The sequence below is a fragment of the Trifolium pratense genome, linkage group LG4 (assembly GCF_020283565.1).
Source record: "Trifolium pratense cultivar HEN17-A07 linkage group LG4, ARS_RC_1.1, whole genome shotgun sequence".
Lineage (NCBI taxonomy): Eukaryota > Viridiplantae > Streptophyta > Magnoliopsida > Fabales > Fabaceae > Trifolium > Trifolium pratense.
In genome coordinates, this window is record NC_060062.1 from 12,663,099 (window position 1) to 12,679,047 (window position 15,949).

General features: G+C 32.9%; 3 protein-coding genes across 8 annotated transcripts; 1 reads left to right on the forward strand and 2 right to left on the reverse strand.

The window, feature by feature from the left end:
- Positions 1-2,985: 2,985 nt before the first annotated feature.
- On the reverse strand, positions 2,986-6,129 carry LOC123881543. 3 transcript variants are annotated; one of them, XM_045930254.1, is made up of 3 exons: positions 5,760-6,129; positions 3,550-4,412; positions 2,986-3,313 (listed from the first exon to the last, which is right to left on the reverse strand). In XM_045930254.1, coding segments are annotated over exons 2-3 (855 nt in total). In that variant the 5' UTR covers positions 4,403-4,412; positions 5,760-6,129; the 3' UTR covers positions 2,986-3,311. The 3 variants fall into 3 exon arrangements, with proteins under 3 accessions (XP_045786210.1, XP_045786208.1, XP_045786209.1); XM_045930252.1 differs by lacking the exon at positions 5,760-6,129 and adding an exon at positions 4,975-5,143; XM_045930253.1 differs by lacking the exon at positions 5,760-6,129 and adding an exon at positions 4,975-5,087 and having other exon boundaries at positions 3,550-4,426.
- On the reverse strand, positions 5,765-6,283 carry LOC123922125 (uncharacterized mitochondrial protein AtMg00810-like). The gene has a single exon (XM_045974870.1). The coding sequence runs from the start codon at positions 6,281-6,283 to the stop codon at positions 5,765-5,767; it is 519 nt and encodes a 172-aa protein (XP_045830826.1).
- A 4,964-nt stretch (positions 6,284-11,247) lies between these two features.
- Positions 11,248-14,947, forward strand: LOC123924050 (E3 ubiquitin-protein ligase RMA1H1-like). 4 transcript variants are annotated; one of them, XM_045976814.1, is made up of 2 exons: positions 11,248-11,514; positions 14,051-14,947. In XM_045976814.1, the coding sequence occupies exon 2, from the start codon at positions 14,093-14,095 to the stop codon at positions 14,834-14,836; it is 744 nt and encodes a 247-aa protein (XP_045832770.1). In that variant the 5' UTR covers positions 11,248-11,514; positions 14,051-14,092; the 3' UTR covers positions 14,837-14,947. The 4 variants fall into 4 exon arrangements, with proteins under 4 accessions (XP_045832770.1, XP_045832769.1, XP_045832771.1 ...); XM_045976813.1 differs by having other exon boundaries at positions 11,321-11,520; XM_045976815.1 differs by lacking the exon at positions 11,248-11,514 and adding an exon at positions 12,659-13,855.
- Positions 14,948-15,949: the final 1,002 nt, after the last annotated feature.

Sequence of the window (15,949 nt, forward strand, 5' to 3'; positions counted from 1 at the left end):
GTTCATAACTTATTGTACGTAATATGAAGTATTTAGCCCTTGCCTCGCGAGAAACCATTTTCTTATCATCATCAGTCCATTGGCTTTTTGGTTTTTCTTTGGTGAAGCCATCAACAATATGAGTGGGCACAAATGGATCATCTTTTATGGCTTCCCACGCATCATCATGGAAACTCATAAGAAAAGAAACCATTCTATCTTTCCAATCATAATATTTTTCACCATTAAAGGAAGGGGGTTGAGTGAAATAACCATCATTGTCGTCATCATCATCAAAAAAGGCCATTATAAACCTACAACAATAGTAATATAACCTTAAAATTAGAGACTTGAAATTGAAGTTACATATTTCAAATCAAACTATAGGACTACAAAATGAATACATTTTTTTTTTCACCATTAATATTCAGCCCATTGGACCGTCTAATCTGATTCGGGGGTCGGTTCACATCAAGTGGTTCCAATTAAGGATCAGTAAAAATGAATACAATGTGAAGAAAACGATACCAGAGTGAGAGTGGGAACAATGTGAAGAAAACGCCAAAAGAGATTTCGAGGAATAAAGAGAAGTACTCCCTCCATCCCAAAATATAAGCAAAAAGTGGTCAACAAAAGTTGATGAATTTTGTTTAAAATTTAGTCTAGATACATTCACTTTTGTTGACCTCTTTTTGCTTATATTTTGGGACGGAGGGAGTAAGTAAGGGTTACTTGTTTGTTAGGGTCAACCGAGCCAACGAGGAATTAAATAAAAGGAATGTTTTTGACTCAATAATTCCTTATATATATATATATATATGGCTTTGGCTAACATGCACAAGTGCATCATATGGTGCACGGTGCACAAGTTAGTGATTTTATTATAACGAATACGAATTTTACAAAATCCACTGTTGGATTGAAAGTTTATATCATATAGATCAATGCTGGAGCAAAACCGCATTAGACATTGCAACTACCACAGACATTAAGAAAATATTACTCAATGCTGGAGCAAAACCCGGCTCACAAGTCACTAATGATACTCCCACACGTGCATATATACGTAGTAAGATCAAACACCTCGATTATGGAGAAAGTGGTCATTTTTATGCATCGTGATAGAAGAGATATGTCCGAGGAGCAACTTTTTAACCTGTGTTTCAGTTGATTGAAATTGAACCGTTTTAAAAGAATGTGGTTCAGCTTCAATTTCGTATGCAGCAAAAGCTAACCTGTCACCCCTAGCTCAAGGCACAGTGAATGAGAATTGGGCTAGGATCAATGAATTGTGAGCCAGATTTTGCTCTAGATCTGGATAATATATATTTTCTTGATCTCTGAAGTTGTTGCAATGTCTAATGCGGTTTTGTTTTCCAAATTTTTTGTATTCAAATTTATCAAAGTCTTTACCAACAATCGAGTCTGTGCTACGAAGTAATTATAAATAAAAGATACACATTGTTAGAGATCATTTATGTTACAGCTATTCCCTCCATTTCATATTAATTTTCATGTATTTTTAAAACAAAAATATTCTAAGACATGTGATTTCATGTCATCGCACGAGGTTACCTGTGGTTCCCTGCTTAGTGCTGAAATGTGCAAAATAGTGTTGCCTGCTTCATCCTTTTGATTTTGAATTTTGAATTCCAATTTTCTAGCACCTTTCTTGTAATTTGCCTTGTGCCAGCCAACAAGTACTTGAAGGGCCTCAAACTGTTCATTCTTAACAGCAATATGTAGTGCAGTCTCATCCCTCGCAGTCACGTCTTCAATGGAATTAGGACAAGCAAAGAGGAAGTTAGCTATAAATTCAACCTCACCAATTTGACTTGCATAATGAAGAGGTGTTAAGCCTTCTCTTCCTTGAACTCGAACAAGTTCTTTATTGATTTTCACAAAGCGAGACACCACCATCGTCATGTGGCCGTTTTGCATAGCAATATGGATAGGGCTGAATCCTTGCTCATTTAGCTTCAAAGCAAATGAAGGTTTCAACCTCATAATTTCAAAGGCAAACCGATAAAGGAGTTTCAACTAATGGTATCAAATCTATACGCTCAAAAATCGATGGACCATTCCGAATTACTGTGTAGAGCAGATTTATATCACCTGCTTGAGCTGCAGCATTCAGTTGCTCAATTGTGTTCATGTTTGAAACGGTTCATTCAATATATATGGTACTATTTGATTAACAATGCTTCAATCTTCTCTCCATTTAAAAGCTAATACTATTTCATTGACTTGGTTGAGTTATTCACATGTCATGTCTCTTGTTACTAAACCTTTTATTTTTGGGGAAAATTATCTTATCTTTACTCCTTCATAAAACAACGACCCGGTGTTAAAATAATAAGCTCTTTATCCTATAATAACAATATATATTAATACATTTTTATAAAAAAATTATTTAAAGAAGACAGTCTATTTTTAAGTTTTCAATACAATTTAAATTAGTTTTTAGCAATTATAACTTTTTCCCGGTAGGTACCCCTCATCGGATAGACAGTCATATTTAAAGAGTGTTCGACACTAAAATATGAATACTTCCTTTAGCTAAAAATTTTTAAGTATTGATTCACCACATTGTGAATATAAATTAGTAATTAAAATGAGTACATTTAAGTTGTTGTAGTTAACTTCGGCTCCAATGGTGTATATTTAAGTTGTTGTAGTTAAAATGTTCGTAGTTGAACTTTGGATTGAGTTTATATATCTGTCTTTGGTGTGCACCGGTTAACTTGCAAACTGCTTTTTCCTAGAATTTTGTGTTTTTACATACTCGCTACTTAACATGCAAGAGGATAAAAATGAACAGCAAAAAAATTGTATTTTTACACGATCACTATTTTCTTTATTTTTCCAAAGTATAATTGTTTTTTTATCGTTAGTCACTGTACTTACCTCTAATACCAGTTAGATTTTTTCTCTTTTTTATTTTGACTAATCTAATACCAGTTAGAATATTGTTGACTAATCTAATACCAGTTACAATATTGTATATGCCCCAATTAGAGTGTGACATTACTTCATTAATTGCTTGTTCCAAAACCCTACAAAAGAACAAAAATAGATGAATTTGATGTTTGACAAATTTATATGCAACCCATTTGCATGGAAAGAATGCTGAAATGAAATTTGTTCGTAGAAGGCCAAAAAGTTGAAGGAATACTCAGCAACAGCAACAAACAGTACAATACACACTTAATGTAAGAAAGGAACCTTTGTGTTGTCAAAGGTTTCCTTTTTTAGCATGTCCACCTTATGTGTTTTCTCATATTGTCATGGCCAAAGAGCACCATCATAACTTTGATTCCAAGAAGAAACCATCCTACAAGAAGAAATCATATCACGTATTAGATAAATCATAGGTGAAAAATAGTAATTTAAAATTGAATATGAAAATACATAAAATCTTTACAAGTTACCAAGGCTATGATGATCCAATAAACAGAACAATGTGCAACATCTTTCAACATTCAAAGATTGATTGATAAAATGATCAAACATAGCTACTAAGTAAAAAAAAATAATTCAACTGTACAGTATGTGAGAAAAAGCACTTACAAGGAGTACGATATGAAGAGGATCCTTTCTTTCCTTGATGACGGGGTGTCTTTTTCTCCAGAAGTTTGAGAAAATCTTTAATCTCCATTCTTTTGGAGTCGTCCCTATCAACATCTTCATTGTATTTTTTTCTTGACGACGCTGCTACACGTGCACTATTCTTCTTTTTCTTATGCATCTCATCATTCTCATCCAATCTATTTAACTCAAGCTCATGCTCTTGAATCTCACTGAATAATGAAACTAACAGCATAGTCGAGAGATCATTCGATTTCCTTATAGATCTCACTTTGTGCCTCCATTTCTTACTCAAACATCTCAAAACTTTGTTAACCAATTCTTCATCGGGAATTTTCTTTCCCAATGAGTCAAGATGATCAACAACATCATAAAACCGCATTTGCATATCACGTATATTCTCACCGGGTTTCATACTAAAAACCTCATATTTACCGGTTAGATACTCAATCCTAGCCATTTTAACTTTACCAGTTCCCTCATGAATATCGCGCAAAGTATTCCACATTTCTTGAGCAGTGTCACAGTTCATGACATAAGATAACTGATTATTACTTAAGGCACAAAATATGAAATGTTTTGCCCTAGAATCGGCATGAACCTTTTTCTCATCATCATCGGTCCATTCGCTTCTTGGTTTTTCTTTGGTCAAACCATCGACGATATGAGTGGGAATAAAAGGACCATTTTGTATAGCACGCCCAGCATGAAAATCAACAGCCCTAACAAAGACTTGCATTCGATTTTTCCAAATGTAATATTCTTCACCGTCAAAAAAAGGGGGTCGAGTGCCAAAATCATCCGAATCGGAATCATAAAAGTTATTTGAGGCCATTATTATAAACCTACAACAGTAATATTGAGAGATAACCCTAAAATTAGAGACAAAAAATAGCACTAGCTACAATTTAGAAAATGAATGCAGTAAAAACAAAATGCATCTTGCCCGACGCCCGTCACCCTCCCCGAAGCCAGAACCCGTCTTCCCCGACGCGATGACGGTCGGACTGTCATCGTATGTGACGCCCGTCACCCTAACAGTCCGACCGCACGCGAATTCCACCATGGGAGCTTGTTTGAACTTTGAAGCTCCGATTCTTGATCCTACAAGCCCAGAAAAATCCCAGTACCTATTCTAAACTGAATTAGACACTTAGAAATACTCTAAAAACTCGGATTACCAACTAAAATCACTAAACTCAAGAACTAAGACTATTTACTTAATTAGCGAAGAACAACAACGACAGCGGAAACTCAGAACGAATACGAACAGAAACTCAACAAAGATGCATAATTAGAAACGAAATTAAATTGCAAAAACAGAATAAGAGTTAAACTTTCATACGAATTTGAAAACATCAAATAGAAAGGAATTACGAAGGAACAAAACTAAATTCACCCCCTTACCTCAGTTTACAGTGAATCCTCTAAATGTTGGTGAAGTGGCTGTGATTCTTGTGGTTCCTTTCCTCTCCTTGGTCTCTTTCTTTTCTTTTTGTGTAAATTGTGGTAATCCTAATTTTTATGTTTTTTTTTTTCCTTCCTAAAAACAAGGAAGATTTTTAACAGATTTGTTTATATTTTAATTCACTAAAAACTCTAATCTTATTTCTCATTAAATTTATATCTTTTATTTTTATAATATATATTCCTAAAATTTGATGCATTTTAAGGTGTCTTGTTGATCAAGACTTCAATTATGATAGAGGAAGCCCTTCCTTAATGAAGAGAAAGTCGATTTTCAATGCTAATCAAGTTGGTTCATAGCCAAAAGCTAAATAAAATTGTCACTAAATACCGAAGAAAGTGAAAAGTTCTAACTCAACAAAAGCTTGTCAAAGCCATGTGGGATCTCACCACCGTCGTGCCAGGTGACACGCTCAGAAGTGCACAAGTATGTCCTCGTGATAAAAAGAGTATCGAATCCACAATACTAATGAGCAACAGGGTATAACTTTCAATTCAAGGAAACTTATAGTGATTTTTATAAAAAACAATAGTGATTGAGATTGATTGGGTTTGTGGGTTTTATGATCAAGCAAGCAAATGATTATTTTATAAAAGGCCTTAAGGTCATGGATCATATTCCTAACATAGTTCCTTAATTCCTCCCACGTGAATTCATATTGTGCGAAAACCTTTCTTTTTAAAAGCAAGTAAAAAGGTATCTTAGTATAGTGAAAACAGTTTACCTTTGTTACCGTGCGCGGTTGTTACCAAATGTGAAGGAACTAACTGAGGAGGATCTCACCACCGTCGTGCGCAGTTCACAGAGAGTGAGAGGAGTGGCAGAGGGAACATGTAATTCAGCAAGCAGTGTTTGAATCCACAAGATTTCTGCAGTAACATGAGCCAGACTCCAATACTCGGCCTCAGTGTTGGATCGGGCAACAACAGGTCGCTTACGAGACCACCAAGCAATAAGATTCGGCCCAAAGTAAATAGCAGCACCAGATGTACTCCGTCTGTCATCGGGGTCAAAAGCCCAATCGGTATCACAAAACGCCCGAATAGGGAAGGGTTGATACCTGGAGAGAGGGAAAAGATGCATCCTGTAGTCAACAGTACCCTTGAGATACCGAAAAATGTGCTTAACCGTAATCCAATGAGCTTCAGATGGATGAGACATGAACTGGCAAACTTTGTTAACAGCATATGAGATCATTGAACGAGTAATAGTGGCATATTGAAGGGCACAAACAACAGAACGATACATGAAATGATCCTAAAGGGCAGAAGAACCCACTTTTGTTAATTTGCAAGAAGACTGCATAGGAGTGTTGACAGGTGCAACATCAAGCATCTTGGTTTTAGTGAGGAGATCTCGAATGTACATGGACTGGCTAAGGACCAAAGAACCAGTGGAGAGATTCTTCACTTCAATGCCTAAGAAGTAATATAGATCCCCAAGATGTTTTAATGAGAAATGGTGATTAAGCTGAGAGATAATGTGGAGAATAAGATCACAGGAAGAACCAGTGAGGATAATATCATCCACATAAACAAGTAAATAGAGAACCTGACTAGAGGCAGTAAAGGTAAACAAGGAAGGGTCACATTTGCTTGGCTTGAAACCCAACTGGACAAGTGCACCTTGAAGCCTTTCAAACCATTGTCTGGGAGCATGTTTAAGACCGTAAAGAGCCTTGTGAAGCTTGCAAACCAGAGTGGAATCACCCTTTTCAAAGCCTTGTGTGGCTGATCCATATAGATCTCCTCAGTTAAGATCCCATTGAGAAAAGCATTGTTGATGTCAAGTTGCTACAGAGACCAATTATGTGTGACAACAAGAGATAATATCAACCTGATAGTGACTGACTTTACTGCTGAAGAGAAGGTTTCTATAAAATCTAGACCTTGTTTCTGGTGAAAACCTTTTGCTACCAAACGAGCTTTGTACTTGTTAAGTGTACCATCTGAGTTTTATTTTACCCGAAAGACCCATTTACAACCAATAGAAGTTCTGTTGGGAGGGAGAGGTGCAAGGGTCCATGTATTATTTTTCTGCATTGCATTAAATTCTGCTTGCATTGCATCCTTTCATTGTGGGGAAGTCAAGGCCTATTTAACCGTTTTTGGTTCAACATGAGATAATAACACCTTTGGTTGAGTAAAGCTAGATTTTGCTCTAGTTTTCATAGGGTGAGCATTGTGAGGAATGTGAGAGACAGGTTTGGCACGTGGTGGGATAGGAGGTGGTGGAGGGTTAGATTAGGGATAGAAGATGAATCAGATTGTATATTGTTAGGTGTAATGCGAATGGATGGGATAAGAGGTGGGGTAGGGTCAGGGAAAGTAGAGGAATCAGATTGTGTATTATGAGGTGGTTGAGACTGGTCAGAGGTAAGAGATTGAGATTGGACACATGAGAGGGGTTAGTTGAAGAGGAAAGAGGGGATCCATCATGCTGCTGGGTACTACTAAGAGCATCATTATCCAAAGAACTCATATGAGTTCCAAAGAACTCATATGAGTTCTTTAAATGAGCCTCATTTCATTCTTTATATTATTTTACACTTCTCAATTATTTAAACAACTCAATCATATTTCTCAAATATCCATACAATTCATCAAAAACTCTCAAATGGGTCCCATTGAACCTCACATTTTTACACATTTAATTGTTTGAAGGGGAAAAAGACAAATCACATGGCATATGTGGCACATAAGTGCCGTTGTGAAACAGAAGAACGATAGCAAGTTTATGGACGCACAACAAATACCAATTATCCATGAATACTGACAAAAGACGTTCTTTTGCAGGTAAGAGGCGCTCAACATATGACCGATAATTGTGCTCTAAAGTCATTGGAGAGAGGTGTAGGGGGTTGTTGAGGATTGTCAAGGACAGTAGAAGGAAGACTTGTGGGGCCAGAGTTAGACAACCACAAAGGTGACAGCTGGACATGGGAAGTGACATTAGGACTATCGTTAGTGTGGAAAAAAGGTTAGGGAAAGGGAATTTGGTTTCATTAAAGAGAACATCGTTAGAGATGTAAAGTCTTCCACTAGGAGATAGACACATATATCCTTTGTGAGTGGGGGAATAACCAAGAAAGATGCACTCCTGAGATTGAAAATCCAATTTAAGAGTGTTATATGGTCTAAGGCTAAGCAAGGGAAAACAGGCACACCCAAATACTTTAAGAAAATGGTAATCAGGGGCATGGTTAAACAAAAGATTATAAGGAACCCTAAAATTTAAAGGAGCGAAGGGAAGGCGATTAATTAAGTAAACAACGGTAAGAAAAGCAAAATCCTAATAGATGAGGGGTAATGAGGCCTCGCTAAGCAAGGGAAGACCAAGGTCCACTATGTGCCGATGTTTTCTTTCAACAACCCCATTTTGATGATGAGTATGGGGGCAGATCAACCTATGGACAACACCTAGATTTGATAAAAATTGAGTGAAAGGACGAAACTCCCCTCCCCAATCAGTTTGCCCAGCCTTTAAGGGGAAGACCAAACTGTAACTCAACAAGATATTCTTCCCTCATTTGTTTGTCCATTGAGTTGCTTGTACTTGTGGTTTGTACACTGCCTTCTGTTGTGTATTCCTCTGGATATGGATTCATGTCATTCACAAGTGAAAACTTGAATGTTGATTTAGACATGTTTATGATCAACACAGTAATACCAGGCTGAAAGGAATAATGATCAATAAGTTATAATCATTTGAGCAATATTAAGAACAAAATGGCATAGGCAGATCATTGAGATCAAAAGTGGTCATGGGTTGTATGTCCCAATATACAACTTGAACTTACTACTCTGCTAGGCATAAAATTTCGAATGTACGCATCAGAAAAAAATAGTTTTTGTGCTATCTGGATGGGTACTTCCAGATAAAATACAATTTTTGTATCGTCCGTAAAAATCAATTTGCTTAACAAAAAGTCTTGAAAAATTAGAGCTTTACCAACTCATATAGTCGGTCATATTTTAAATTATTTATAAGTTGTTGTTAACAACCAATTTTTAATGAGCAGCCTTATATCCTTTTATCTATATCTATACATAATATTACATTGTTTTTGTGCGGACTTTCCATGATACCAACAATACCTTTGATTTTTTTAGTTTTTATTAACAAACTCATCCTAATATAAGACTTTTTTTATAGGAGCAAATTTTTTTTATTAACAAACTCATCTATTCTATACTTACCTATATTCTATTTTATATCTATACATTTATATCTATACATACATGATGATACATTGTTTTTGATTTGGACTTTTTATAATACCAACAATACCTTTAATTTTTTTATCTTTTATTAACAAACTCACCTTAACATATGACATGTTTTTTTTAGCAGCAAAAATATGTTATTAACAAACTCATCTATTTTATTTCTATACATCTATTCTATATTTATACTAAATATAAAGAGAATACATGAGTTTTGGTGTTGACTTTTCATAATATCAACAATACCTTTTATTTTTTTTAGTAGCAACAAAAAAAAAATTAACAAACTCACCATAACATAAGACACAATATTTTTTTTAGCAGCAAAAAACTTTTATTAACAAACTCACCGTAATAAGGCATATCTTTTTTATTTTACATAAGTTTGCATAATAGACACAGACAGACCCGCTAGTACTATATATAAAGAGGATACAAATATTTTTTGTGTGGACTTTTCATAATACCAACAATATCCTTGATTTTTTTTTTAACAGCAAAAATCTTTTATTAACAAATTCACCATAACATAAGATATGTTTTTTTTTAAGAGCAAATCTCTTATTAACAAACTCACCATAACATAAGACATGTCTTTTTTATTTTTTTGACATAAGTTTGCATAATAGACACAGACACACAAGGAATGCATCCTGTCTGACCGCTAATAATAATAAATAAAAAATTAATAATAATAATAATAATAATAATAATAATAATAATAATAATAATAATAATAATAATAATAATAATAATAATAATAATAATAATAATAATAATAATAACTGAATTGAATACCATGAAAAGGCTTTTAGCAATAGCACTCGAATTTTGGATTATTAAGTTTTTTTTAAGCAAGTAAGTTTGGTTTAGTGGTGAGAGATTTGGGTAGTACGCTATAGGTCCTGGGTTCGGTCCTCAGCTCATTGTAAATTATAAAAAAAGTTTTTTTAAAAAAATAAATAGAGGATTAATATAAACAAAAATAAAATAAAAATCATAAAAGGGGCATTTCAAAATAAAATAAAATAAAGAGAACATTACTATAATGAAGACAACATTATTATGTTCTTTAACTTAATTTCAGATAACAATTTAGTAATTTATCTTTTTTTCACGATATTTTAATCCTTTTATGTTTGAATGTGGATTTTAAGTTTTATTTTCTTTCTCTATACACTTTTAATCATAAATTTATACTCGCCGTTCCTTTATAAGTTTCGTTTTAAAATAGTAATACGAAATTAGCAAAGTGTATTTTTGCATATTTTCCTCCTATTATATCCCCATTATAATTCACCAATAAATTTCTATGTTTTTGGCACAAACTTTCTATCTATACATAATATAAAGAGGATACATTGTTTTTGGCGTAAACTTTTCATAATACCAACAATACTCTTGATTTTTTTTAATAACAACAAAAATATTTTATTAACAAACTCACCAAAACATGAGACACATTTTTTTTAGCAAGCAAAAATATTTTATTAACAAACTCATCATAATATAAGACATGTTTTTTTGGACATAAGTTAGACACAGGCAGGTGCGGCCCGCTAGTTTCCAATAAATTTAATATGTTATGTAAAAAAAAATTAATTATGTTATGTACTAATTTTTTTTAAAATTTTCCAAAATATAATATTAATTAAAAAGATAAGAATAATTAATAAAAAGTATGATTGACAAATCATACCACTAAAACGATAGTTAAATTGGAACACTAAATCCGCGGTCAAACACATAAGGAGTATTATGTTTAAAAAAATCATAAATTTATATTATATCCTAAAAAAAACTATAGATTTAAAATTAAAAAAAAATTATATATTAACAAAAAAATAAAAAAGATAAAATATAAGTTACCTGAAAGTAAATTAAGAATTATTTTATCATGAAAAGAAAAGATAGACCTGGAAAGATAGAGTCTGAAATCAGCCTCAATCCATATAGGAGTATAATTTTTATTTTTTTATCTCTGTTGACTCAATCAACCTCAATTTATTGAGTTCTTCAAATAAAGATTACACTATTTAATTGGATTGGATATTATTAAAATAATAAAATCCTATTGTCTGCGTTCTTTCCTTTCCTTTCCTTTCCCTCCCTCCCTCCCTTTTTATAATCAACCCGGCTGCCTTCCTTCTCTTCTCTCCCATTCCATTCTGTCGTCTCTTCAAAACATTCAAACTCCTTCCTTCCTTCCTTTCACTTTCAATCCTTCAAACCTTCAAACTCACTCCTTTAACTGTAAGTATTCTATTACCTCTCTTATGCTTTTTACACTTTGCTTCTTATTTTTCTTCATCTGGGTGTTCAAATTTTCTGTCAAAAAGGTTTCTTTATTGTTTTGTATTAACCCTCTTATTACCGGGGAAGGGACTCTGATAATTCAGAGTTTGGCCGAGGTAAGTAAAGTCTGGTTAAGAATTATTTTTATCAGGAATTTAACTTAGGTTCTCTCGAACAATTCGTCTCAGGAGAACTTATTAATCACATGAGCCCGATCACTAGGTTTTTTATTGGTTTGTATTTGTGATGAACAACTTGGTCACTAATCAATGTGTCCTTATCCTTAACTTTCTGCAACTAAAACTACTATCATGCATTGCTTTCAGATCCTGATTCATTCATTCCACAAATTTTCAATATTGTATTGAGAATCTTCTTATATCTCATTACCATGTTTATGTTATAGTATTTAATTTAATTTCCTTGCTTATGTGGTTCATGTAAAAAATTCTGATCCTTATTTTGTTTTTCTTCCCTTTCTATGTTTCTGGTAATTTTAATTTAACAATGTTTTCTTTTGTCTGGCTATCTTATGTTGTGATGATAAGAATATTGTTTTTTTTAATCAAAATAATATAAATGTATATTTTTTTACCACCTTTTTTTTCTCTGTAAAATCCTAATTGTAATTTTCTGAATTTATAAATTTTTAATCTAATGCTTAAATATTTTTTGTTTCTTCTAAATTTCTGTTCTCAATAAACAGATAGATGGGGGTCATGGGATAAATTTTGGGTTCCATTATTTTTTGGGAGTAGAATCCAAGCTTACCATGTGCCAATGATCATTAATGATTAAATTTTCATTTCTGTCTCTAGATCTTGAAACAAATTTAATTTCTATTTTCTTAAAATTGATCATGTGAATGGTGCTGTGCTGCTACTAAATATAAAAAATTTCTTTCTTTTACCTCTTATATTTCTTTATCATATAGTAGGATAATTTAATTTTTAGGTAATATAAGTTATATAACTATAATGAATTAGCTAGATTTCCTTTTGTTAGCTTATTCTTTCAAAATAGTTGAGATTTCGCTCAAGTGGTTAATGAGCCCCCTAGGACGAATCGTTTAGGAGAACACGAATTCGATTTCTACCTCACAATCAAACTCTGGATTACCGGGGCCCTTCCCCTGAGAACGAGAGGATTAATACCAAAAAAAATAGTTGAGTTTGATTTTTGTGATTCGGATAAACAACTAGAATTCCTACCTGTAAATTATCTTTTTATCTGTCAAATAAATATGAGTTTGATTCTGCAACTAACATATTTAATGTGTAACTGTATTAGCTAGCAATATTTCTTGCTATTATTGATTATAAGTGTAAATATGCTTGTAGAGTAGTCATAGACTCTTGTACTTGTAGTCTTTACTTTAATAGGAACCTCTTTTCTTACATATAGAAACAAAAGTTAAATTATGAAGTTAGTTCTAATTTCTAACTACTTTTAAGTTTTAATAGACTTTCATGTCATGCTAGTAATAATAAGATACATCCTTCGGACACTATTATACACAAAAGATACTTTTTAGATTCATTCAATAACTGATGTATCTGGTCTATATTATAGATCAGAGTCAGATACATCAGTTATTCAATGAATCGTAATATCATTGAAACATTAATTGCTAGAGAGTTGAATCTGGTGATTATTTTAAAATATGGTGTTTGGTTTACTTTCTGAAATACATTGAAATATGCTTGTATCTCATTCCATACAATTTTATATGGAAAAATTTGATTCCTGATGTGTGGAAGAGTGGTTACCAGTCACCACAACTTGAACTTATCAACTCTTTCCAAATTCAGACCCCACCACAACCACCACCCTTAAGCTATTATGACTAACTAGCTTAAAATAATTATCATATAAAGACCCTTTTAGTTTAACTTTCAAGCTCAATTAACATCACATATAGTCATATAGAAGGTAGTTTCAGAATTCAGTATATGTTGTTGGTACTTTGTACTCTAATATTATCATGTAAATCTTTTTTGGTTTGATCCAAATAGAGTTTGGATTTTTTCAAATTATAAACATTACTTATTTGTATGGAATAGTTATGCCGTATTCATTTTGGCTACTCAAGTAACAATAATTGTCCTATGAAATCAGTGTACTTGAATTTGTTTGTTTGAGATCCATGTTTTTCTTGACCTAAATCAATTAATTTCATCACGTGGAATCGAGGATGATCATATATTTGCTACCTGCAATGCTTAAAATCGATAGAACATTGGTCCACGGCATTAACTGACTTAAATTTCTCTGCTAAACCATCTTTCTCAACCACATGGTATATAATTCTACCATTGTACTAAAGGAGGTTGACATTTTTTACTCAACTTTCGGTTTTGAGCCGCGTTTTTTTCCTTATGAATGTCCCTATAGTGCTTTATATGATTCAAACCTGTTTATGAAAAACTGAACTAATTTATAGTCATTTATCAGAACACTCAAAATTAATGCATTGTGTGATTGTGTATTTCAGGTAAAGTACCTATAAGAGAACATTCTGCAACACAAGGAGAAAATGGCCATGGATCAATACATGAACAACTCTGCATCCCAAATCGACTCCTTTGAAGATAAACCGTCTTTGAAAACCTGGAAAACCTCCACAGATGTGATTTCAAATTCTGACAGAAATTCATCTGGTGGTTTCGACTGCAATATCTGCCTGGATTGTGTGCAAGATCCGGTAGTAACTTTTTGCGGTCATCTTTACTGTTGGCCTTGCATTTACAAATGGCTTCAAGTACAAAGTAGTATCACTTCCGAAAACGAAGAGATGCAGAAGCCACAATGTCCGGTATGCAAATCAGAACTCTCTCAATCTTCCTTAGTTCCATTATATGGCCGTGGCCAATCCACAACAACCTCCAAAGGCAAAACTCAAACTCATCAAGTAGGTATTGTTGTACCTCGAAGACCTACCGGTCCTAGATCATATAATGCTGCAACCGTTTCCCAACCTACTTATCAAAGTTATCATCATCCTCAACAATTCAACTCAATTCCTAACAGTTACCCCTCACCGATGTTTAGTACAAGTGGTTCGGCACTAGACAATACATACGGAATCTTCGGTGAAATGATTTATGCAAGAGTGTTTGGTAACCAAGTGGAAAACATGTATACATATCCTAATTCATATAGTTTTATAGGGAATAATAATCCAAGGGTTAGAAGACATTTGATGCAAGTTGATAGATCACTCAGCAGAATATGTTTTTTCCTCCTTTGTTGCTTAGTTTTGTGTCTTCTCTTATTCTGAATAATAATTGTACTTCATTTTCATCTTTAGTAAATAGTACATGTATAGATTTTATTTAGTATTCTGATTCAGCTTGTGTAATTACTAGTGTCAATTTGAGCATATATGAAATATATGTTTGTATAATAACTATAACTATATATGTATTACTATTACGTTCCTTTTTAATTGTCATTTTCAGGTTGTTTATACGTATCAAGGAAATTAGTAAATTTTATTACGACCTTTTATGAAATAATTTGCTCATCATCTATAATACTCTTAACTATTTATTATTCTACTTCATCTTTTTCTTTCTTTGCAATAAATAAGCAAGGACTTATTTTTGCCCTTTCAGCTTGTTACAAGCCATACCAATCCTTTAGAGATACTTTCTTCTAATGACATAAACAAAAGAAGGAGAATAAAGCCAAGTATTTTTTTTAACAAAAATAATAAAGAAGCAAAAGAGTAAAGACAAGTTGCTAATGCCACTACTGCAATATCTTATTCAGATTTCCTATAATAAAACTATATTTTAGTCTGATTTAGGATATATATGGCTTTGTTTATTGGCAAGGACAACAGACCTATGGCCCATATAATGGCCGCACTGAGAAGCTATGCCTTATCCATTGCAAGGGATAGGACAAGCTTGTGCTTGTGCTTGTGGTCTATATTCTATTATGTATAAATAAATTAATAAAATGTGACTACAATCCATCTGTTGGTAATAAATAATTTTAATTTTCCTCAAAACTAATTAGATTTTTGAAGAAACAAAACTAATTAGATAATAATTTTTTTTATTTTAGCTATTTTATTAATAGTTTTTCTTTGTTTTCATTGTTGTTACAAAATAAGAAAGCCAATTCCCAACTGTCTTATTATTTAAAAAAATAATGAAAACTCAGAGACTATGCGATTGTACCATTTTTCTGAATTCATGTAATCCATTTCTATGTTAGGCTCTTTGCTTTTGCCCAAGAGACCAAGATATGTTGAAGGAAAATATTTGTATGGCCACAACTATTTTAACATACTACTTAAGTACACTTACACAAAAATACATAACATTTAATTATTTTAAAATATTGGGCCAGTTATCCTATCAGCAACAAAAATGCAAGACAG